General features: G+C 38.9%; 1 protein-coding gene across 6 annotated transcripts in view; it reads left to right on the top strand.

The window, feature by feature from the left end:
- LOC311257296 (uncharacterized protein) overlaps nucleotides 1–24,610 on the top strand; it is a 232,517-nt gene that overhangs the window by 122,699 nt on the left and 85,208 nt on the right. For all 6 annotated transcript variants that reach the window (XR_014622607.1, XR_014622608.1, XR_014622609.1 and 3 more), the window contains one exon: nucleotides 22,021–22,135. Coding sequence is in view for 3 of the 6 variants with exons in the window: in XM_084352839.1 (XP_084208965.1) it covers nucleotides 22,021–22,135 (115 nt within the window). In the remaining 3 variants the exon portion in view is untranslated. The remainder of the gene's footprint in view (nucleotides 1–22,020; nucleotides 22,136–24,610) is intronic.

Genomic DNA, 24,610 nt, shown 5'->3' with positions numbered 1-24,610 from the left:
TGTGTGTGTGTGTGTGTGTGTGTGTGTCAAATTATCCAATAACTTTGTTGTTAAAAAAAATTGAATGAAGAGTGTAGCGATGCAGACCTTGCTCTTTTATCTGGTTTTGATGTCCTGTGGACCAGAAACGTCCAGGAACAAGAGGCTGTCTCTCCTTGTCACAGTGAATATATACCACCTACTTCCAGCCTGCCTGCCATGCTTGTTGCTCCTTATTCGTCCTCATGCAGTTTCCAATAGCAACCAGCTGAACTAAAAGAGATTTTTCAGTTGACAGATTATTAGGAAAGATATCTTTTCTCCCTTCAACTGCATCTACCTCTGTAGATCATTGTGGAAGATGCTGCACATTTGTACTCCCCAGCTCACGGAGTTTCATAGTGAGGAAAAGAAGCACTGGGGGCGGAGGGGAAGGGAGAGGGGCGGGCAGGCTGTTGCACATGTCTGTTGCCATGGGGATTCTGGCGCAGTGACTATGCAGTAATGCGGCTGCGGGAATGGAGGATTTGTTTTCGCAAGGGAGGCTCTGGCAAAAAATGGAGTGTGCATGAGCTGGAGCCTCAGCCACCAATTATGTGGCAGGGGCATTTATTTTAGAAAGAGAGTTAGCGAGGCTTTACTTAGACCGGGAGCAAGGTGCTGCCTTAGAGACCTTTGATGTTTTCATACTACCTCACCGTCCAAATTAAATTACGGATCGGCCACCACACGAACGGTTTGGAGAAAAATCCATTTCAATAAGGAGGAGACAATGGAGAGCTAATGGAGGCTTCATAATTGCATGTTCCCAAGATAAACGTGTTAATCAAATGCAAAGCTCGCATAGAAAACAGTAATTTACTGTTTCGAGACGACAACGCTGCTTGGAATATTGCAGATATAATCACCAGCATAGATTAATTAATTTTGATTAATAATAAATAAACTCTGTCCTTCATTTGCATATTATGAAAGTCAACATTCTGGCCATTGGAAAATTGGAAATGGCCCCAGACCCTTTTGTTGTACATGGTAGATTTGATGACAACCAACAACAGAGCTAAGCCTTTTCAGTATTACATAGTTAAATTAAAGCAATTATTATAGATTGGCTAACGAATGCTTGACCAGGCAATTCACAATATATGGGTCTCTTTGCTTCATCCTACTTCTAACAGTTCAGTGGAAAAATTCAAGCACACTGAAGAAAGTTTCTGAGAAAATATTTGTATTCTACAAATCTAATGCAATTGATATCACACACCAAGCACCAACAGGTTAACTTGCACATTTAAAATGAAAGGTTTGAAGTATCTTATAGATTTCAAATTTAAAAGAGGTTTTGGCAATTAACTACAACTACACTGTTTTGAAAATGTTGTACTCCGCTGTGAGAGTTCTTAACATTTGTTTTGCAAAAGAAATCATAGAGAAAGGTGAACATTATATTCAACATTGTGCTACACATTTCCCCAAATCTATGTAGATTCTCTTGAGAAGCCTTAGAAGCTTTTGCTGGCTTGAGGCAGAATATCTACAACTGTTAATGTTAAACAATATTCAAAACCGCTGAGACAACTGCAAGATGAGTAGAATGTGATATGAAATGTTGAATACACATTTGTGAAATACATAAGCAAGACTGAAGCCTAATTCACTATCAATTGATTAAATCTGGTAGATCTGAACTTATTTTATTAGCATTCACATCAAATTGTACTTGCTCAAAGATACCAACCACCTAAATACACTTGTTGTTTTTTCTTAACTTTTTTACTGTTTTTTCACCAAGATCAATGCATTATTTCCTGAGAAACTACCAAACATATCGAAAAAATTTTGTATCTTGCAATGTTAAAGAAAGTGAGAAAACATTCCTGGATTTGTCCTATTACCCAGATCCACGCAAGAAATGTATTGGATCTATTCTGGGCCAAGACCAGACAGCCAAATAGTTTTTGTGGAATCTTGCTGACAAACCAACCAACAAACAGACACAGACAGAATCTGTACTCCATTGGTGGAGGTAAAATAATGTTTCTTTTTGGATTAAACAGAGGAATGAAAGACTACATAATAATATTAATATACAATAAAAGTATTTGCCAACAGGCTTTCAGTGCTTACAAGCATTACATAGTTTATATACCAAAATATGTAAAAGTCGAAGTAGGTTGAATCAGCATCACTGTAATTATACATCAAAGTCCTGCACTTTAAAATGCTACTTAATAGCAAAATGTACTTAAAGCGACATTATGAAGAAATTAGCATTTTATGGGATTTGGCGCCCCCCACAGTTTCTGAGTGCAACACCACTGTCATAAATACAAATCCCAGGTCTATAACAGTTTGTCAGACATAATGTAGGAAGAAAAAGAAAACTCATTAATGTATATGTATTGTAACGCTGTGTTCCTACCCTCTCACTGAAGTTACGTAGTGCAGAAATGAGTGAAAGGGGGAGGAGTGGCTGAGACAGAGACACCATTCACCCTATTACAAGACAGTGTACCATCAACAGGATTTTGGAGCTGTTATTTTAAGGTAAGAAAGTTACATAATGTTGCTTTAAGGTACTAAAAGTAAAAGAATAGTTTTACTAATATATATACTATTATTGGATTTTATTACAAATGCATTAATATATAAGTTGTATTGTACTGTTGTAGTTGGTTAAGTATGAGAAAAGCTGTAGAGCTGCTGTTGGATATTTAATCCATAACCGTACCCTATCTGTTAATCTTTATCTGTAACTATTAACTATAGCTACAATATAAATGGAGAGAAGTAAAAAGTCAGATGTTTCGTTCTGGATTGTAATGATACTTGATATATCATGAAATGAACATTTAAGTTCAAGTACTTCAGATTTGTTCTTGTATAAAATTCCACCGTGGGCATTAAATGTGTGTTCATTGGTCATTCCTTTGTAAATTAATTGGAAGTGAGAATCTATTTCTGTTGAGCTCACAGATGACATCCACATGGACCTTAAAAATGACTTTTCTGCTCTGTTTAACAGCTACATTTGACTGTGTGGGTAGCCAAGTGGTTGAGACATATTCCATGTAATTGCAACATCCTTGGTTTGATTCATGGCCGGGCACCTTCGTTGCATATATTTCCCCTTTCCCTCTCCCTGTGTTTACTGCTTATGAAGAGTCGTAATAAAAAATATATGAATATTGGAAATGGAGGGTAGAAAAACAACTGTTCTTGTGTACGATGTCATTTTGCCATTGTTCAGCAATTGTTCTCTTATTGAATTGCTTTTTCTATATCTTAATGGCCTTTTGACTTTTTCTGTGGGCATGAGATATAATTTTTTTTCTGTGTCAGAGCCACATAAAAACTCTTTTAAGAGCAAAGAAACTTCTGTTGGATCTTTTTAGGTGCAGCAAACATAATGTGTACTATCAGGCACAGATGGGTGCTTTTTTAACGGTTGTTTTAACATAACATGCTAATAATACTGATTCATTAAATAGTGGCTGTATCACGTCAGGTATTTAATTTGCTAGTGATTAGTATGAGACAGTAGTTATTAGAAATCACTTGTTGAATATTAATTAAGTAAATTATGATTTATTCATCACCATGCATTCTGTTTATTATTATTACTACATATTAATTTCCCTTTTCCTTCCATTATAAAACCTGTAAATGAGAACACCTGCCTGCTTTGGAAGAGCATGCAGCTGAGGTAACAACCAACAAAAAGAGAGAAAAATGTGGCTATAAGGGTCGGCTCACAGTGGTGTTATTGAATGAGTTTGTGAGTGTGTGAGTGGGGTATAAATAATGGGAAAGAGATGGCATCAGCTACCATGTTTTGAAGTGTATACTACCTAGCTGTTCTTCCTCCTTCCTCATAATTCATCTGAACATAAGAGCACGTGTAAGCATGATGCATAATACATTGATATGTCAGGGTGGAGAAAAGACTTTCAAAGAGAATGCCACAAGACGAATTTCATAAATCTTAACTTTAACATCTCATTTCCTCCTGTTTAGTATTGTCTGGTGTTACGTCGAGGCACAGCAGTCGCTCTCTGTTGTGAATATGGTCTGTTTAGCATGAATAATGAATGGGACACTGTCTCATCACTTTGTTGTCATAAAAGGGATAATATAAGGGCAAGCCGCAGTTCAAATGCTGTACTACCCACCAACGCGGGCTTAAAAACTTGATCATGATGATGTTCATTCAAATGCATTGTTACAAAGATGCAGTTAGGCCATAGTAATTCAGTGTTTCATAAATAATCATGAATACCTGATGTTATGTATTACTTTTTAATTCACATGTGGCCCTTTAACATGGCTGCATCTAAATTAAGTCTCTCCACGCTGTCTTCTCTTCCTCCTCCCACACGGTTCATACATTCATTGTGTTTTGTATAAATCCAGATGAGGTTAAATTCATATCCCCAAGGAAACGCTGGAGGATCTCATTACAATGTGAGGGAAAAAAACAAACAAACCTTTGCCATTTGAATGACACTGTTATCTGAAGCATATTATTGTGCACCATGACTGCAAAATCCAATTTTCGTACATGAACACCTGACTTTTTGACACACCTAGCCTCTTTCGCCATAATGAGATGATAAAAGCCTGATGTATTTGTCAAGAGCAGCTGAGGTCTGGATACACTGTCTGCAGCGGATCCACAGCAACAGATCTCTTGACAGCATTTGCTTCAGTGAGGTCAAACATATGACCTTCAACCTGCATGACATCCACTCATGAGCTCCTCGAATGGCACAATCTATTAGGTTTCACCGTCTCTGATATGACAGATGTCAGAAAGAGGGATTTAGTCGGCACATGTACTTTTGAGCACACTTTCAGGCCACGTGAGTTGATCTGCAGACTTAAAGATAGTTGCATACAGGTTTGCAGTGCACTGTCATTGCTGTAAGCTAGATTTAGAGAGCAAAGGGAGCTAAACAGTTAAAAAATTAAAGAGCTAAAGTGCTATCAAAGGACTCAGGAAGGGAAAAAAATGAATCAATATGTGGGCATTTATCCAATTTACAAGTTTAGTTTTTTGATTTGAGAAACAACTCAGGAGACACGGAATGTGTCACTAATGAAGCCAATTAAAACTTTTTATCAAAGTCTCAGAAGAGGCTTTGATACTGAGACCGATGAGTTAAACTATGAGTAAGATATTATGAGAGTGAATCACAGTGCTTGTGTTCCTGACCTAAAAAGAGCATGCAATCTATTTTTACATTACAAACATAACAAACAATAAACATATGTCATCCCTATGGAGGCGATCCTTTGGGAGGCCGAGGCTAATTGCCTTTAGAGTTGCACCTCTCTGGGACAGATGTAATAGACTTGGGAATTTTGAGTTTTGTCCCTGAGACAAAGGAAATCTGCCTGTGAAGAGTTTGTAATTGGCTGTAGAAATATACACTCTGTTTCCAACTGGGAATGCCCTATCATCGTCAATCAGAAAACCATAATGAGTGGGGTCATCAGGATGTATGCCTTGCTTCTCAGCCTCAAGCAATTTCCTGCACCTTTTGTGGCTTTCATTAACATTCATTAAAAATCTTTGGATAAGCCATGACAAAAAATACCGAACCCTTCCACTCGGCTGTAACCTTGAGAGAAAAAGTGAGCTAAATAATACTATTTCATTCGAACTATTATGAATAATAACTGACACAGCTACAACTTCACTACACCAGTAGCTAATGGCAAGGATAAAAATAAAAGACTTCATTACTACAGCCCTTTCACACACTGAATTCACTTTAACAAAGAAGAATTATTTCGAGCAGAAATATAATCATGTCTTCATTAGGAAACGCTTGGTGTCAGTTTCAGATGGGCGCTTGTGAGTCATACAAAGACCATTATTAGTATTTATGAACTAACATTTATCTTCCAAACTTATGTATGCATATCTTCAGTTTTGGACCTGTTATTCTCAGAGTGTTGGACCAAATTTCACAGCTCCTTTAAATGCACCGTCACAGTTTGGCACTCTTGTACTCTCTCTGTTCTCCTCTATAATCTGCAAATTTGCATCTGTTTTTAGGATGGAACAAAGTTCAATTTAGCTTGACTCTTAGCCAATTAGTGGAGAAGGATGATACGGCGAGCACAATGCCAATATTGTTCATGCCGGGACTTTTATTTTAATAACATTATGCTGATCAGAAGTGAAATGCTTGCTTGCTTGCTGGTGTAGCTGAGTGTTTAAAAGTGAATTCATCTCTCTATATTGTTTATGATGCTTAAGTTCATTGTACCATATAACTGTATCGGTTATGCTGCATCGGTTATGAGCATTTTTTTGTCCTTTGAATAAGAAAGAGGAGCAGACAAGAGAGAAGCCCCAAACCCCATGACATCGGTATCCATGCTGTCACAAGTGTGGCTGAAATGTGACTTTTTGTTCCTTTTGTTTGTTTGTATATTTATTTTTCATCTTTTACTATTTATTTCTTTGCAAAAGTTTGTACCCAGAATCTGGTGGCATATAAGATTACTTTTACTTTAGTCGTTACCGACTCAAGACAACTGTTTTGTCCCTCAGTTTCTCTCTGAGTGAATGTAGTAGAAATTCAGCGTGACTTGACAGGAAAAACATGAACAGGTGTGGCAAAGTGTTGCAGTCCCTAAGGGGCCCTTAGGGGTTGCTCTGAGGAGCACTAACAGTGTTTGTGTTTACTGCTCCACTGGACATCTCATATAACTGTAATAATTTGAACAAAAAGAGACACTCCATATATATATATACATACATATATATATATATATATATATTTACAGTTTGACATGGTACATGAACTAAACTAATGCTCTGAGAAAATAAGTGTTCCTTTTTCTTTATTTATTTTAATCTAAAACAATAGCTATAGGTAATAATGCTTATACCTTAGACACAATGTGACCAGCAGACTTTAAAGCTGATTTATTAGACTAAGCCTCTTAATTTTTTTTTTTTGTGTTAGAATCTATTCTTTACATCCTGGGTGAATAAAGTCTGCTGGCAATGGGAAAGTAAAAATACATTTTTCATGCAATGCTTGCTGCATAATAAAGAGGGTCTTCCGCCACCTTCACTTCATAACACAAAAATATAATCTACAATAAATTTCAAGCTTAATTATTTTCCATGCACAAGGAAATATAATTGATTAAATAAATGACTTAACACTGAATACTGTTAATAAGCCAATTAAAGAGTGGAGAAGGGACTACTTTCTCCTTGTTTTCAAGATAATCACTGGAGGGAGTGTTTTGTCCTTGGTTCACTGTCCAGGAGTGTGTAAACGTGATGTATTGTGTGTATGTGCTTGCTCAGGCTCCTTGCTCTCACTTACAGTACACTGCCACCTTATTGATCTGACATATTAATGATTAGATCCACTGAAGGTTGATCAGTCCCTCACTGTATATGTGACTGATTCGCAGGCAACCCGTGCAGCTCATTATTTTTAATTAGCCCTTCCTTTTTAGGCCGTTACCACCAGCTTTAGCTCCACCACTGCTGCGTGTGAACAACTGCTTGCCTTGCCAATAAACGTAATGGTATGTCCTCAAATTACAGGCCTCGGCCCTTTGTATTGCACCAGGTTATATCAGGACAAAAAGCTGCTCTCAGATCACTGTCACTGCTGAACGTGTCCCAGTTGTGCTGGTGAGCTTCATGCAGATCGCACAGCTCAAAGATGACTACTCAACTGTAATGAGGCGCAGCTATTAAATACTTGCCAATAATCTTCCTCGGAAAACATCTGCAGACAAAAGCCCTGTTTCTGTGGCGCAGTCAGATAATGGAAGACAGCGAGCCAAAAATATGACTTTGAATAAACTAGTGAAAACTAGCTGGGTGCCTGTTTCAAGCCTGCCACTTGTTTTCTGTGAAGCAGATCAGTAAAACGGCTCATAAAACAAAAACGTATCAATTACCCATTCATAATTTGAAGTTTTCTCCCAAAGAAAGCTAATGACAGTATCACACAAATGACAAAGGCATGGATTATTAGTCGTGTAGCCTATTTTTAGATAATGCGGCATGGAAAAAATCTTACTTTTCCATCAGTTTTTGACAAGGCTGCTTTACTGAAATAGTTCGAAGCTCTGCACACACTGTATAATGTGAGGCAGGAGGTGCTGGAAGAGTAGATGTAAATGTGTGTGTGTGTGGTAGTAAGTGTACACTCTGCCCATAAAAATATTTATGATCAAGGATGCCTAATTAATGCTGGCATGAGTGATGCATTCTGCTCAGTACTTCATCAGGCTCATGAAAACATATAACAGACCAAAGACCCGAAGCTCCATTGTTGTGGATTTGAAAATGATTGACTCAAGCAACTCCTAGGACTGACAGCAATGCACACTGGTAGAGCCACTGAGACCCCTGTCAGTTTTCTATAATGACAAAGTTATACATAAAGTGGCATTAACCAAGCAAATTCAGCAGCTCACACACTCCAATGAGTGGTTGTATCCCACGTGTGTATGAACAGTCATAATTATATCCGACATAAAATAAATGTATTGAACTACAGGAATTACAGACTGTCCTATTTCATTTATCTCCTCATTTATATCATTCATTCATAGTTAACTTGAAATTTTCCTACTTCTGACAGCACCCGAAGGCAGCATTACACTCATTTGTTATTTTAAATTCATGCAGTCAGTCCTTCATAATTTCAGTTCAGCTCACAAAGTAAAACTGGCTCAGGGAGAATGATGGACTCCTGAGATGTGGTGAACTTACACTTGCCAGTCCACAAGGAGCACTCCCACTACTCCAGATGGCCGGTCCTCCCCTGGCTCTCTGAGGATTCTCTCCCTCACAGTGACTCTGGCTGAGGCAACACAACAATTAGCCTCTCCACATAGACTCAGCTGCTAAAGTTACATTTGCCGGCTGGATGGAAAGAAAAGGAAGCAAATTGGACCTAGTTTGGAGCTTCTTGTAGTCCATCTCAACCATCACAAATCACATCACAAATCCCAGATGCGACTGGTCTGTGAACAACAAACTGCATGCCTGACAAAACTAGAGCTGAAAGAATTTGTCAATTAATAAAATAAAACTTAATTAAAGCTGATTAAGAGAAAATCATGGTAACAGTTTTGTTTATCTAAGTGTTACTTGATGTGGCCGCTCTGTTTCTGCTTGAATTTTCATGTAACTTTTGATCCGTCTGTGTTCAGTGTTTGAAAAGGTGCTTTCATTACTTTACTGTCCTTTGATTATGATATATATATACATTATTTTGTCCACCCTCTGTATATTGCTTGACAATTTACAAGATTTCTTAAACTAATTTAAAGTGCGGGATATCAAGGGCACAGTAGAGGACTTTCTGTTCGCTTTGGCATTGATCTATGTGTAAGCAGAGACAACATTAAATGAATCTAGTGAGGCAGTAATCAGTGTGGCAATGACTATGTCCTGAGCAGCAGAGGTGATTTGTATTCCAATATGACAAATTTTATGCCCATAGATGGTTTACAGGTCCTCAGATTTCTCAAAGGCTGGTTCAATACTGGAAGTAGAGAGCATCTGGTTCAGAGCGGGCAAAAGGAAAAGCATCCGGTACATCTAATTACACTGAAAATAATCATTACTATCTGTAAGTTTAACAGAAACCTTTGTATAATGATAGTATGAAAGGAAAGTTCAGTGTTTCATTTCTATCTTAAATATGCAGTCTCATCAGAGCCCTCCTTTATGTAACACGTAGACCAAACTTTTATCATTAATTCATCAGCAGGAACCCATTTTCTGTAATGTACCCTTTCAGCTTATCACACCACGCTGGAGTGAAGCCATGTCGTTAACATTTTTACCAGACAGTAATACCAACCTCTCAAATAACTGAGTCACAGCTCAGTCATGGCATGTTTAAACTCAAGCCATTGTTGTGTCTTTTCACATAACTGTTTACCTACTATGATGTTTTTACACGAAAACTTCAAATGAAAACATTTTCAATCACATACATATTGTATTAAAGCAATCTTGATATCAAATTACAGAGTGGTTCTAGTTGGAATTTCTGTATTTTGTTGTTGTGTGCGTATACAGAAATTGAATTGAAAGAATCTGATCAGAATTTTATATCAACATTGGGTCCAATGACTGTCTAATGTGAGAGGGGTTACTTGATGACAAACTCGCAGAGAATCAGATGACGACTCTGCAGCTCTACGGAGCAGTTTAGTGTCTTTTAGCTCATTTTATGATTCTATGGTCCACAACTCTACTATTGACCAAAACAGAGCTCAAAGATAGTGAATACAATGGCAGTGTGTACATGTGTGTAATATGAAACTGCAGACATGTTTATCATTTTAACTTTAGAAGGTCATTGTTGTGTTTACAGCCCTTTGAGGTTTAAGACATGGATCCAACAATTAAAATTTAGATACAGCTTTGGAGGAGGAGGAGCTCCATTCATTCCTATGAAAGCTGCCCAGTGGCACATGAAGTCAAAAAAACTTCCCGGGTATAAAATGACCTGGATCTCCCGCATTGTGGGGCCCAAACCGTGCACTCACTTAAGTCTTCCACAGAATGAGCTGGCTAACTTCCTGTTTAGCGCTCGACTAACGTGAATGGGGTTAAAATGATTTAAATCCTGCGGCTCTTCTAGACTTTCCAAATTTTATTGGACCGAAGTGCTCAAGTTCTGATATTGAAAATGGGTGGTGATGTGGGTAAATGTGAAGCTACAATATGTTGGCAGCAGTTTTATTTCATACTTTAAATGTGCCCATGCAATCGTGTCAAAAGTTTGTTTGACCTTCCCTTGGGGGATGTGTCAGTGGGACTGAATGTGAAAGCTAAAAAGCAACTGTGCTGTAAGTGGAGGATGTGACTTGAATTTTTTTATTCAGGATTTTAGGAGTCTACATGAAATGTATTATACCAAGCATCCAAATATAGTAGAATCCATTAAGCAGCACTTATTCTTAAGGTCACGTTTTAATTTGTAATTAATGATCCAATTTTTGCCACAGGCTACCACAGTTGTGTTTTGGTTTACAGAGGAGTAACAATATTTTTGACCTTGAACAACACAGTAGATTGGTTGTCTTTATTTGTTCCCAACTTCTGCTTGCCTGTTTTTTCCTTTGTGTAGTTTGCTCTTTTATGGTTTATGTTTAAATATTTACAAAAATACATAAAAGAGAAATGATGAGAAAAGTCAATGATGTTAAGACAGAATGATTTTTGCTATTGTTATCACATAGTCTGCTGAATTATGATGGAAATGTTTCATTCGCTGATCCTCTTAATAACCCTACTCATTCCTGATCAGGCTGACAGTGATGCTGTCCTAGCATGCACTGAGCAGAAGGCAAGGAAACAGTCTGGAGCGTCTGGCTGTGACACAGCAGTGCACCAGTGAGCCATCAGGCTGTCCTAAGAAAATCCTTGAATTTTTTCTTATGATATTGTCTATCAAAGAGCGCCTCCCTGCATGTGTAGGGGCATAAGTCGCAAATCCTCTCTGAATTTCACCAAGTCTTGCCTAAATGAAGCATGAAAAGAAATGTAAAACACATGAAATTATTGACACTTGGTTGCAATGCAAAACATTTTATGTATTTTGGCCACCTAGGATGGGCACACTGCAATAAGCCACTGCAAAAAGGTTACTTTTCTTCTTTAGAAGACCCATGGAGAATATCATTAGCATGCCTAAGATGCTTCACAGATGTATGAAACAATAAACAACATTGCACTCAGGGGTTTAAGTCTCCCATGTTTTCATGTCAACGAAGGGTTTGTTTACATTCTGTTTTTCTTGCCGCAACACAGCGTACGTATCCTGAAGGTGTAACAAACATATTTATATAACATTTTCTCAACATTTAAAATGTTTTTAGCGTGCATTGTTAAATCCCATGTTTAAAATCTTTGTCACAGTGTAACATGGTACAACTTGGTCCAAATAATCTCTATTTGTGCTATGAGCATCTATATATAATTTACTAATCCAGTGCAAACAATTAGGGATGCGCAACATTAGATTATTGTCAATATCCAATATGCTGATATCAGTCGGGCCAATTGGAGATACCGGTACAGTATATGCACATATTTTGCAGAGCACATCAAGTCTCTCCTGCAGTGGAAAATCCATTGTGCCTTATTGTGATGGCCCGCTAGCAGATGCAGACATGCAATGCTTTTTTAAATGTACACATTCACTGGACAAAACAACAATCTACTTAGTCAGCAGTTTGCATCATGCGAACATAATTATGTATTACTTAATTATGTGTCTTACTATCAACCAGTCATTTCGGCAGAAATATTCATTACAGACCAATGGCTATCACAATTCTCTTTAAAGACACTAATGACTTACTAATGGTATTGTGCATGTCTTTATCCATTGAGGAAGACCTGCAACAATATTTTTCCATTCTCCATCTATGGTATACATGTAACTTTTGAATAAACATTATTTATAAATGCTAAATTTAAAGTCAATTAAACTCTAGTGAATATTTATTTCACTATTAAGCAATTGTTTATTGTAAAGTTGCAACTGATGTTTATGATACTTGTTAAGTATACGTGTAAATGGTTAATGAGTACTGTGTAGTTTATCATGACTATTACTTGCATAGCCATTATAAAGCATCAACTGATGTTTATAAACATTTAATTGTTTGTTAACAGTCAAATAACTATCAACTGAAGTTTATGCAACTATTAATTTATTTATTAATGATAATTATTATAAAGTGTTACTTCGTCTTTCTGCTTTGTGTTGCACAGGATGTTTAACGTGCGCTCTACACTACTCACATACATGTGGCATGCATGGGTGTCCCTAAGTGTGTGCAGGAAAAGCACATATACTGTTAAATATAATTTAGAAATATTCAGTCATTCATCATCAGGATTAAGGGAGATTTTATTATGTTTGTTTTATTAAATATTTTGTCTTCATTGATTCGGTCCTTACTTGCTGCATGGTAACTACTGAGGATTTTGTGAACCTCGGTGTACAGTTTTTTCCACAAACAACTATCAGGGCATCATTAGGTCACACCGCTCCATGTGGTAACAAATTAAATGTAGAGGAAAACACTGCTCCAGAAGCTGTCACCAGCACATGATTAGAATCCAGCAGCAGCACAGTGACTCAAGTTTCAAAGTGCTGATAAAAGGATGGATGGAAAATACAGTCGAGTCTCACACATCCTCTAATGTACTGATATGGACGAGACCACTGTGCTGTTGACTGTACCCGTTATATGCATGTGAAGAGGATGAAAGCATGGAGAGACGAGGAAGCGTCCAGTGCCCTCTGCTCTGAGAGGCTCACTGATGCACAGGCATTATTTCCTGTATTACACTCTACAAGGACAGGGCACACTTTGTTTGTGTTGAGAGCAGTGTGTTGGACAGGCAGCAGAGTAGTAAAGGCCTTTCTCAGGAGACTGTACTGTTACCTACAGCACCAGTCAAATGTCTGAGTGTTTAGACTGACACAGCCTGCTTCATACTTGAGAGTGAGAACCCACAATGCAGAATTCATGAACTCGCTCTCTTTACTTAGCAATTCAACCCAGATACTTGTAGTTTTCTTTGCTTAACTGAGCTTTGTTTGCCGATTTCTGTATCCTTACTGTCAGCAATGTACTTGTATTTGTAGATATTACTGACATATAACAAAGAAACTTTCATATGTAGGCAGATGTTCAAACACATTTCAGAGCCCTGGCTGCCTCCTTTCTCAGGCAGAGAAGCCCCTCGCTTTGGGGGATCATTGAATTGAATTTCACTATATTTCCATTTAAATTTCAAATCAAAATTGTGAGCATAACTCCCACGTGGTTACAGTGGGAGAAAACTGTCTTCCAGCACTAATTCTACTGTTACTGTTAACTCCACTCTCTCTACACCTCAGGCTTCAGAGTCAACTCTGGATTATGTTCGGAGATTAAACTACCAAGGGATGCTTCAGTTATTTCAAAGAGGTGGAAATCAGATCAGAGTCTGGTGGCAAGCTTTGCTGGGGGTGTGATGAGAAGCAGCTGCTTCCTAATGACAGTAATGTCAAGCAAGCAGCTGGTGGCATCTGTCAACATTCAGAGGGTGAGGAGCTGCAGATTGTGGCGGCCTGGAGGTGGAGGAGGGTGAACGTAACCTGGACTGGTCTGATGGTGCGAGAGGGCATGTTGTTCTTGTGGAAGCTGAGGTCGTTCTCTCTCTACAGCATCATTAAGTCTTTACTAGTGAACTTTGTGCTTGTGTCCACACTGAACTAACACCATGAGAACAAACTGAAAAGGCAACATGAGAGGAGAGCATAATGACACACCTGCACACCTTCCACAACACATTACAAAGTCCACAGAGGGCTGATGTAATAATGGCGCATCTTCAGCATCTGCCTTATTCCTTTAAAGGTGCACTATTGAGTGTATTAAGCGCTCATTTGTGCCACTAGCTATCAGACAGCACTGGGCGTTGTGCCTGGCTGCTGAAGCAAGGCGTCTGCTTTGTCTATATGAACTGTCTTGGACTTCCCTCACATTCCTGTGCTTGATCTTTGCAGGATCTACTTGCACCCATATTGCACCCAACAATTAACCACGCTAGATTAAAAGTATGATTTTATTTTTTGTACCAGCATGCAAAGTGCACGGAAACACAATATTCAGTATTATTTTGGTTAGTTACTTACGGAAGTAGTGATGCACAGTATATATCAGCCCTGTAATTATTGGGTATTTTGTATTGTCGCCTATGTAGACGATAATAAAATTATAGCCGATAAATGGAGACAATAATACAAACCCAAATTGCTTTCATTGATCTAGCGAGCGCAGCAGAGAAGAAGAAGAAGCACAGCAGGCAGCATGCTCATGAAGTCAACTGCAGCAGCTGGATAGAGCCACACAGTGTAGACTAGAGAGCCAAACATGTTGAGTTTTAACACAACAAATCTTATTAGAGCTATGGAGTATTTCTTTGGCCTTTTCATTGACACGACACGACAGCTTGACAGATGGCAGGAAATGGGGTGATATGCAGCAACTGGCCACAGGTCAGATTCGAACCCTGGGTCGCTACAGCGAGGACAAGTCCTCTGTACACGGGTCGCACGCTCTACCAACTGAGCTCCTGGGGCGCCCCAAGATATGGAATATTAAGTCATCCATCTTTGCTCACAATATCTGAACCTTTCTGACCCGCAGGTGTGCAGAAACTACAGGACAGAAACCTAACTTAAAATATGAATTATCGATATTGGCCGGAAAAAAAATCCATACACAGAATTAACATTGGTCAGTGACTGCTGATACGACCTTGACATTCGTCATTTTAACCCTTGAAAGCGACGGCCCTGGCTGAAAAAAGAAAAAGCTGCCAGCTGAACGTTTTATACAGCTCTTTTTAAGAGGGAACAGATAGCAGCTTTGTTACGTCAGTGCTTAGCAAATCTGTGTATTTGGCAACCAGTGTGTCAGAGCACTGGTGCAACCAAATGATTTTTTACATTTACACACTCTAATTTTCATTTGCATATTTGGTGTGGAGCCCAGCTGTCATGACGGAGAGCAATGCTGCCACACTTGTCAGACTGAGGTTGGCAGTCAAGTTGAGTAAAGAGAGGATCAGGTTTGTTTTAACTGATATGAACCTATTAAATTATGTCCGAATCATCCTTCGTCATATCCCTAATTTTTTATTAAATGTGAAACACTGATGACCTGAAGGTTTTAAGACCCAGTGAAACAGCAGTTAGAGCATCTGTAGATTCTACGATGCGACTTAAATTTCTGAATGAAACAGAAAAGGCATTAATTTCTAAGACTTCACAAGGATGAGTGGATACACAGCTGTAGAATCCTGTTCACTTCCATTCAGACCTTCCTCACCTGTGTTGTTGGATCAGGCAGAGAATGAGTAATTGGTGAATTACACCTCAACCACGCTCTTCTGGAAATGTGAACTGAGTTTTTGCCATCTTATATCCAAACACACCTACTCCCCTCATTTCCTGTTAGCTCTCTCCTGTATGCTCATCCAATCATGGCAAAAAACTCCTCCAAAGAATTATTTTTTATAGAAGAATGTGAAACACATATAAGTGGATTAAATATCTAGGAAACTTTTCCAAATCTGTGTACCATTTGTTATGCTTTTTGGTAGAAATGAGCCACAAAAAGAATAGCCATCGACTTTCATCTTCAGAAGAAAGTTTTGATGCTCATTGAACCATTGAACGCTTGAATACTATATATTATTTTGTACCTTTCACTATGACTTTCATTGAAGGAGCTATTTCTGTATTCATTTTCGAAGATGAAATCAATCATGAACTGTAAGCACAAGATCCACCCAGAGATCATCTGTATTGTCACAGTGGGAGACTAGAGGTGTCACTGCTAGAGTTGGTAATCTATTTCCAGACAATGATTCAACGCCCTCCTAGCTCTCAGGAACTTCACCGTTTTGCATATCAAAACATGTACACAGTTATAACAATGTTTTTCATATGAATGCAATTTAATTTGCACTAAAGGTTATGAGTTATGAGGGATTACTTTATGAGTCGTGTGCGACTGAATGTTCGCATGGTTCTCACAGGTAAGATTTGTGGGATTGGTGAGTCAAGACACAGTTTTAAGTGTTAATGTAGTCAGAGGAAAGGAGAAAAGAAACTCACAGTCTGAGCTGCTTCAGGTGCGTAGGTTTTGATGCTCACTGAATTTTGAGGGAGCTGAGGTGTTCTCGACACGGTACAAGCTTGAAAGAGGATGCAGGAATAATTTATTTTCTTTTGTCTGTTTTGGATGCTCTGATTTCATGTTTGTCTCCTCCGAGAGCAGTTGGCTAGTTTTCCTGTGCTGGAAAGGGCAGTTATACTTGGCATGAGGTGAAAGAATATTCTGAATTTGTAATTAATATTTATGTGTCTGGTAGAGCTGCAACAGTTAGTCGATTGATTGATTTGTCAATCAAAAGAAAATCTTTTTGATAATTGATTAATAAGATTAATTTTCTTCCTGTCTAATGGTCAACGATATTTCTCAAACAGAGGTTAATGGTCATACGTGATTATTACCACCGCAACCAGACTGCCGTTCTAGCAAGATCAACATCAATTGCACAGATTTCCGATAGCATCAATATTAGAAGGGATATGAGCAGGGATAGCGATAGCTGTCACTCAAACAAAAGTTCTTCTTTGGATTTCCCAACTTGTCAAATAGTGACACTATGGGATGATGGCTGACCCGACCTACAATCCCAAAGCGCCAGTATTTGACGAGTTAGGAATGAGACTCAAATAATAACTTTCTTCCAAATAGGACCTTTAAAGGAGCCACACTACTCTTATAACCCATAGAAGCAAAGCATGGAGCGTGACGCATGACTCCCAGACTCTACTTTAGTCATACATCATTATTCCAGTTAAATTTTGGGACTTTGAGCTTAAAATTTAGTTATTTGTCAAAAAACAGTCTGGCTCATCAACATTGTCAGGAAAGGACTCGGACAAAATCTGAAATATCATTAAAACACCAAAATACATTGGATTGGGTTTTTAAATATAATGATTTGCTGCTTTTCTTTGTCATTTCTGGTATTAAATGAGGATTCTTTGTGTTTTAGACTGTTGGTTTGGACAAAAGGGAGCAATTTGAAGAGTCGCTTTGTGTTCTGCAAAAGTTTGCTGTTTTTTTTCCCACAATTTTAGGACATTTCAAAAACGGGGACGGGTGATGCAAATTACCATCCCGCTATAAACACTGTGATACTTGCATTGGACAGCTGTTTTTTGTACGTATATTGTATCTGTCCCTATCAAATAAACCATAAATAGTAAACAAATGATTTTTCAAGAAAGTAATCGGCTGTCGTCTGAATAAAGACAATAATCTTCAGCTGTAGCCTCTCCAAAATCAAAACCTAGTGATATGAACATGTAAATAAAAATCCGAAATTCCACATAAACATATGCAATTCATCTAACAAATACATCCTCTGAGACTTCAGGGAGAATTTGGTAAAATGGTGTCTTACGGTCTGTTAAATTCACAACCTGGGCTGGCAGGAGCAAGAGTGAAGAAATACCTTTGATGGATCTCCTCAATAAAAAGGTGGCGCTCGCTTAGCTTTCAGAAAGTGTTCGGGTTAATCCTGTATGTGTGCCTTATCAGGTTTTTCATTTTTGTTGCCCTTTTTGCTCTGTTCTTTATCACTCTCCCATCCTGTGTCTGCTCCTTTTATTGCATGGAGGTGGGATTGAAGGAGGCCGGGAGGGTAAAAGGTCAGGTGCTGGCTGAAGATGCATGGAGAGACTAGGCCTTGTACAATATATTGGAAATAATTGGCATGATAGTGAGTTAGCTTGGAGCATGCGTATTCTTATCATCTTATATGGCTCCAGCACATGGCTGGGGTGTGCCTGCATGCTACCCACCTTTAATCACAAGTGCACTTCTGGAAAATACACTGAAGAAATTGCTCAGACTTTTCCATGTTGAAGTGTTCATCATGTTGCATGTCAATAATTGTGAGAGGGCTGACTGATTAGATTACACATAGTGTTTCTTTCAGCTCCACCTAGCCAGTCGTCCTTTTAAGAAATTGATCAAAGCTCTCTTAAATGTTTTTGTATTTTTGAACTGTTTGTCTCTAATGGAGGCGCTGACGTGATTAAAGTGGTAATAACAAGTTGTGAAAAATATGTTGTGTGCTCGCATCAGGTTACAAAGCTGATGCACACACATTGTCAGAGTTGCATATTTCATGGACCCGTTTCTTCTTAGCACCAATTCGTCTCAACATGACCCTCGATGTGTCAGCAAAAACAGGAGCTCAACTCAATTCAGAGGCGAGAGGTTAAGGAATGGCCTGTGATTGAGCACGGCTTTCACCCCTTATGATTAAACACACAAACCGACGCCCCGTGTTTGATGCACAATCCGTTATTCTTTTAATAAATCTTTCAGCAAAGAGCATGATGGACACAGCAGATCAAGTGGGCTGGCTTCAGTGTAGAACTGTGCAATGGTAAACAGCATGTGTGCTGCATAACCCAACTGTTTCCCCAGTTTTTTTTTTGTTTGTTTGTTTTTTTACTTTTTCTAGACGTCCTATTTTTTTTACTGAAGGCTAAACTTAACAGTAAAAAACCTTCAACTAGTGTTGTTACACAAGAATCCTGTTTATATACATTAGAGTTCAATTTTTTTCAAAGGCTCGACTTGCATCTGTAGTCAGCAGGGTGAATGCTTTCTAAGATATATTTTTTAGGTGTAGGTAGATAGATATAGATAGATATCTACCAACCCCAGGGGCAGGTCATGACCCAGACTTTGAGAAACGCTTGTCTGCACTCTTTCCAGCCTGAGACAGAGAAACAAACAGAAGGTCATCTTTCTCCAGGCAAGAGCAACACCTTTGGATCTGTGCCACTGCCTAACAATAATTAGTTCAACTCCTAATGCTCAAACATAGCATAACCCTAACCCTCACCTTTAAATGAACAAAGAGTCATGTAAAGGTTTCACATTTTAATACATGTGCCACCATGTACTGTACCACCAAGTCTGAAAATCTCCTCAGTTGCTGTTAACTTTGCAGTCAAAACTGTTCTCTTAAATGACAGCATTGTTATATAAGGGTTAGTAAGTAAAGTAATACGCTCTTTAAAATCGTATCAAACACCCCCTATAGGCCTGACAGAACAACAGGGGAGAAGTTGTCTTGTTTTGTTCATGAAAAAGTGCATCTCTGGTGGCTTGAATTCCTGTCAGTAACAATGTTTTCCAATAGTGACACGTTTTCACAGTGGGGGGAAAAAGGAGTAGAAATGTTTTGAAAACTTCTCAAACCACTCCTGCATCATAATCCTATTCTACACTGTGTCTCCACTTGTATGTTTGGTACCATAGACCATAAATGTATTATACATGATTTGAGATGTTTCTGTCGGCTCGAGGAATGTCCACGACTGTCAGTCTGTCTGTCGGTCAGTCTGTTGATCCACCACATCAGTCGAGATTGAAATATGGTACATTCATGGTCCCTAGAGGATCAATCCTATGATCCCCAGACTTCTTCTGTAGCATCACAGTGAGGTTGACAGTCATGGTTTAGAGTAAAATATCTTGACAACTATAGGATAGATTCCTATGAAGTTTTTTACAGAGATGCAGAGTCCTTAGTGGATAAATTCTCCTGACTACTGACTGATCCTTTGACTTTTCCTCTGGTATCATCAGCAGGATATCTCTGGAAATCCATCCACCAGCAGGTTAACAAATTGGTTCAGAATAAAAATATGGAAAACTGTAGGATGTATTGCCAAGGAAACTAGTCAAATGTTTCTCACAATAACAATCCTAATGACTTGTTATTTCCTGATTTTTTTCTCTGGTGCAGACATTCATGGTCCCTTGAGGATGAATAACTCCTGATTTTTCCAATAGTGCCAATCAAAATTTTTGTTTGTGAAATAAATGTTTGCATTTAGTGCTGAATGACAAGCATGCAACATCACCTAAACATCAACATGCCAGCATTGCTATTTCTCTCAAAGCACTGCTATAGTGCTTCACAAAAGCTGCTATTTACGCAATGAAAACTCCATTTGAATCCATTGTAACCCATGTCAATGCACGCTAATTATACTTTCAGGTTTTTTGTGAAGTAGGAAGCTGCTAACTTTTATCAGCCACCTCTTAACTACAAAGGTAGAGTGTTTGGCACTTGATGATAGCTTTGAGGACAAGTATTGCTTGAAATTGCTTTTGATTATTCTTAATTCTCCTTGTGAACATTCATCTTTACATTTCAACCCCTCCCAACAGTCAAAAGCACTTCTAAGGTTGTCTTTTTTAAAGGTAGCTGGTTGGTCAATGGCAGTACAAAGAATATTTCTAACACTGTACCTAATTTCCAACACTCCAGTCTGTCAGAGGAGTTCAAACAAGCCTTTTTCTTTGACATTTTTCCCTGGGTCAACTGAGTGCTAACCACCCAGGCACCATGCCACTGGAGCAGGCAGGGCTTGACCTCAAGGTGGCTTTTGAGGAAAGTTGGGTCACAAAAATCAATAGGTTTCTCCACCGCTGGGAGCATGAATTTGCACAGCACATTTCAAGCCAAACCAGCCGTTGGTTGGGAGATGCTGTCAGGTCACACACAAGCACGCAAACCACTGGTCAAATGGAGGCAATCACATGACACATCGCACAGCAGAGGATGGCAGCATAACAGTGCAGCTTTAAAATCCAGCGCACTGTCTTCCACAACAATTCATTAACATATCAAATATGAAGACTTCAGTGATTTTCCTGCTTTCGGCCGCAGCATTTCTTGATGTGAATATGTCAGCTTTGCAGAGTTAAGCCTAAAGGCAGCACTTGAGCTGCAGGTTAAGCTTTTAGCTTAGCAGTGCACGTTCTCTCTTTTTTTGTGGGGTTTGAGAATGGACTTCTGGTTTAGATTCCTGGTCACTTGAGTGAGGATAAAAGTGGCTTAGAGTCAGTGATCAGTGGTGGGCAGATTGACTTGGAGTCTTTATCTCAAGAAGGCCAGAGCAGAAGAGAAAGTGGGTTATTTCAGTCTGCCCACAGTCAAAGCTTCACTCAAGTGAAGAGATGAGAGTTGAGATTTTACATTTCTCACAAACTGAGAGTTCACTTCCTGTCACATTCAGCATCTTGGGTTCTGACTTTGGCTATGATATAAAAGTTATCTTATGATTAATATTTAGATGTGTTTTCAATTTATTTTGTAAGCCACGTATGGTTCACCAAATCGGAAACAAACATTTAGTAGATGAAAGGAAAAGCTTTGGGGTTACCTCCCTGTATGCAAGGGGACACGAGCAGGATAATTGGTTATTTAAGCCCTGCTTACCATCAAAGCAAATCTTAAGAGTCCAAGCCATTCTTGGATGTTTTTGATCCATGTATATGTTCTTTAAAGCGGTGAAGAGCTATCTAACAATTCCCAGAGCTGAAAATCATTGGGACATCTGTCTGCTTCAGGGCAGCTTTTCTTTATCATCCCAACAGGCTTCCCCCAGGACATTTCAGATGGAGGCTGATTCAGAGGAGGCCAGTGTCTCTGGGGCATCACTGAATCTACAATCAGGAGAACAAGGTATTCACTGACATCTTTGTAGCGCAATATCAAAGTTAAAAAGTGAAGAATCTTCCATTTACAGTCAAGGAATGTCTCACCCCAACCTTCAAAGCTATCTTTAAGGTATCTTGTCTTGTTCTATTGTAAGTGATTGATTTTTGGTTCAACATTTCTTTTTACCGTTTCCCAGTTTGAGGGTGTAGATCTTGCACATAGATTACATCAACACTAACATTATTATAACCTTTTAAAGTTGATACAAATATGTGAGCGAACACTTTCCTATTTAAACATCCAGCAGACATGGTGATCTGACCAAACCATCTGTTTGTTTGAATCATGGCTTTGGCCACCTGACAAATTTTTATCTCTGTTTTTGTTCCTTTCCAAATTTCTAACTGAGTAGAATGTCAGTCTCTTGAGCAGATAAATGTTTCAATGTGTTCAGTGGGTTTTAAGAGCTAATTTTCTGAAAATAACTACAGCACCTGCTGCTGAAATCAAGGTTGATAGGAGCGGTGAGACTTAATCAAAACAGTAAAGTTGTTGGCTGTAGATACTAAAACTGCAGAATCTGGTGATAATTCTGTAAGACTTTTCTGCTGTGGTTTTCACATTACACAGGGTCATTTGATCCATTGTTAATATGAAAATATTGATAAGTGCAGCTTTAAGAGGTAGACAATGCCTTGCATTACTAGATTAGGCCACTCACCGGGTTACTGAAGAGCCATACAGCCTATCAAAGGCAAGAATCTGGAGCAGAATCTATTGTGTCCGTTGACATTTTTTTTTTTTCTCAAAATGCCAACATGAGCAATAACAACACTTACAGTAAGAAAAACAACCTCGAGATCCTTGAAAGCCTTGATGTCAGGTGAAAAGCCCTGTGGATGTTGCAGTCAGAGAGAACAACTGAAAACAAAAAGTAACCAGTTTGTGGATCACTGCCGCTGCCCTTGATGTTTACCGATGGCAGGTCACACGTGCTTATAGAGCAGGAAGAGCTCCTTGGGGAGATGAGAGCAGCTGTAGGAATCAAAGATGCTGTAAATCTCCTGTGTAACTAATGTATGATTGCATATGGCCACCATAATATGATCTGACAACAAAACACAGTGCTTTTGCAACAAGATAAGGATAAGTTGTACACCAGAGTCCATTCACAGCGGGTGCATGAATTTGAAGTCATGCAGCTTGATGTAACTTGACAACAGAGCATTGTGTATATATAGAAGGAAAAATATTGGCTGTGAGGAGCAGTACCCAGCAGGTATGTGCCTTAAGATGTCACCCCCTTCACATGAATCAACAGTAGAGCAGGAGGGGATGGTGCCAGGGGGCTACAGAGACCTTATCATAAAAACAGCTAGTGGAGCAATCATGTACAGCAGAAGTACAGAGCAGCCTGCATTACGCCATCCCCTGCTTGCAGTTGTGTCCTTTGAATATAACAGGCGATGGAATCACAACTGGCGCCATGTAATTATTTTCAACCCAGCAAATTAAACAACACGTCAACAGCTGTAACTTTAATCATTGATACAAGGACACACACACAGAGGTTTAGCTTTTGTGGGGGTAACGGCGTAATATATGACACCTTGTCTGAAGGTCAAGAGGGAAATGCATTCAGCGAAAACTCCACTCTAAGTACCTACATGATATTATGTTCGCCGGATGGTAAAGGACGCTGTCATAAAGGTTGTGTGTAAAACAAATTGCAATCTGTCTGTCAGCTCATGTTAAATGGAGTGCGCCATTGATGAGACATGCAATCTGGCGTCTGCTGTTGGTAGGGGCAAGCAGGCTCTTATGAGTCACAGCGTTTGATATGGATTTTAAACATTATATGCGTTTTGGGGGATGATGGGAGCAAGGTGAAACATATTGTTCATGTTTTTATTTGATGACATCATGTTGTTGACCAGCAAATGTCAGAACTGACCTTCAAGAAGGATAAATATTGTCAAATATTTCATCCCACTTACGCTGATAGATTCATGCCAGATAAAATATGTCTGGTGGATTATTAAACCTGGAAATATTTGTGTGAACACAGACACAAACAACTGAGTTTAAAAATAGGATTCCAACACAGTAAGCCATGCAAATTAGCTCAAGTATGTTTACAGGGGGGAAAAAAATCAGTATTCTGACTTGACTTTCACCTCAGCTGATGTGCAAGAATTAACTGTCAATCCCCTGATAGCCTCGCTTCATGCCTTTTACATTACATCTACATGCACATTTTATGAATTTACTTTCTAATCCTGGTAGTCATAAAATTCCTCAATTTTTAGACCAACAAGAGCATTTATTATTCCTCCAGCGCTACATTCAAAGGGGCTCGTGTGGCAGCGAGGTCAAACATGAATCAGAGCGGCTCTCTAATATAAAAATATCGCCTCAAAGCAGCCAGCAGCAGAGGCAGTTAAAGATATGGGCAAACGCCAAGAGCAGTGTTAGCAGCTGTGCTACTGGCTGTTGGTG

This window comes from Pagrus pagrus (genome assembly GCF_965226575.1).
Source record: "Pagrus pagrus genome assembly, chromosome: 5".
Lineage (NCBI taxonomy): Eukaryota > Metazoa > Chordata > Actinopteri > Spariformes > Sparidae > Pagrus > Pagrus pagrus.
Note: the sequence above shows the minus strand (reverse complement) of the source record. Positions and strands in the feature narration are given on the sequence as shown.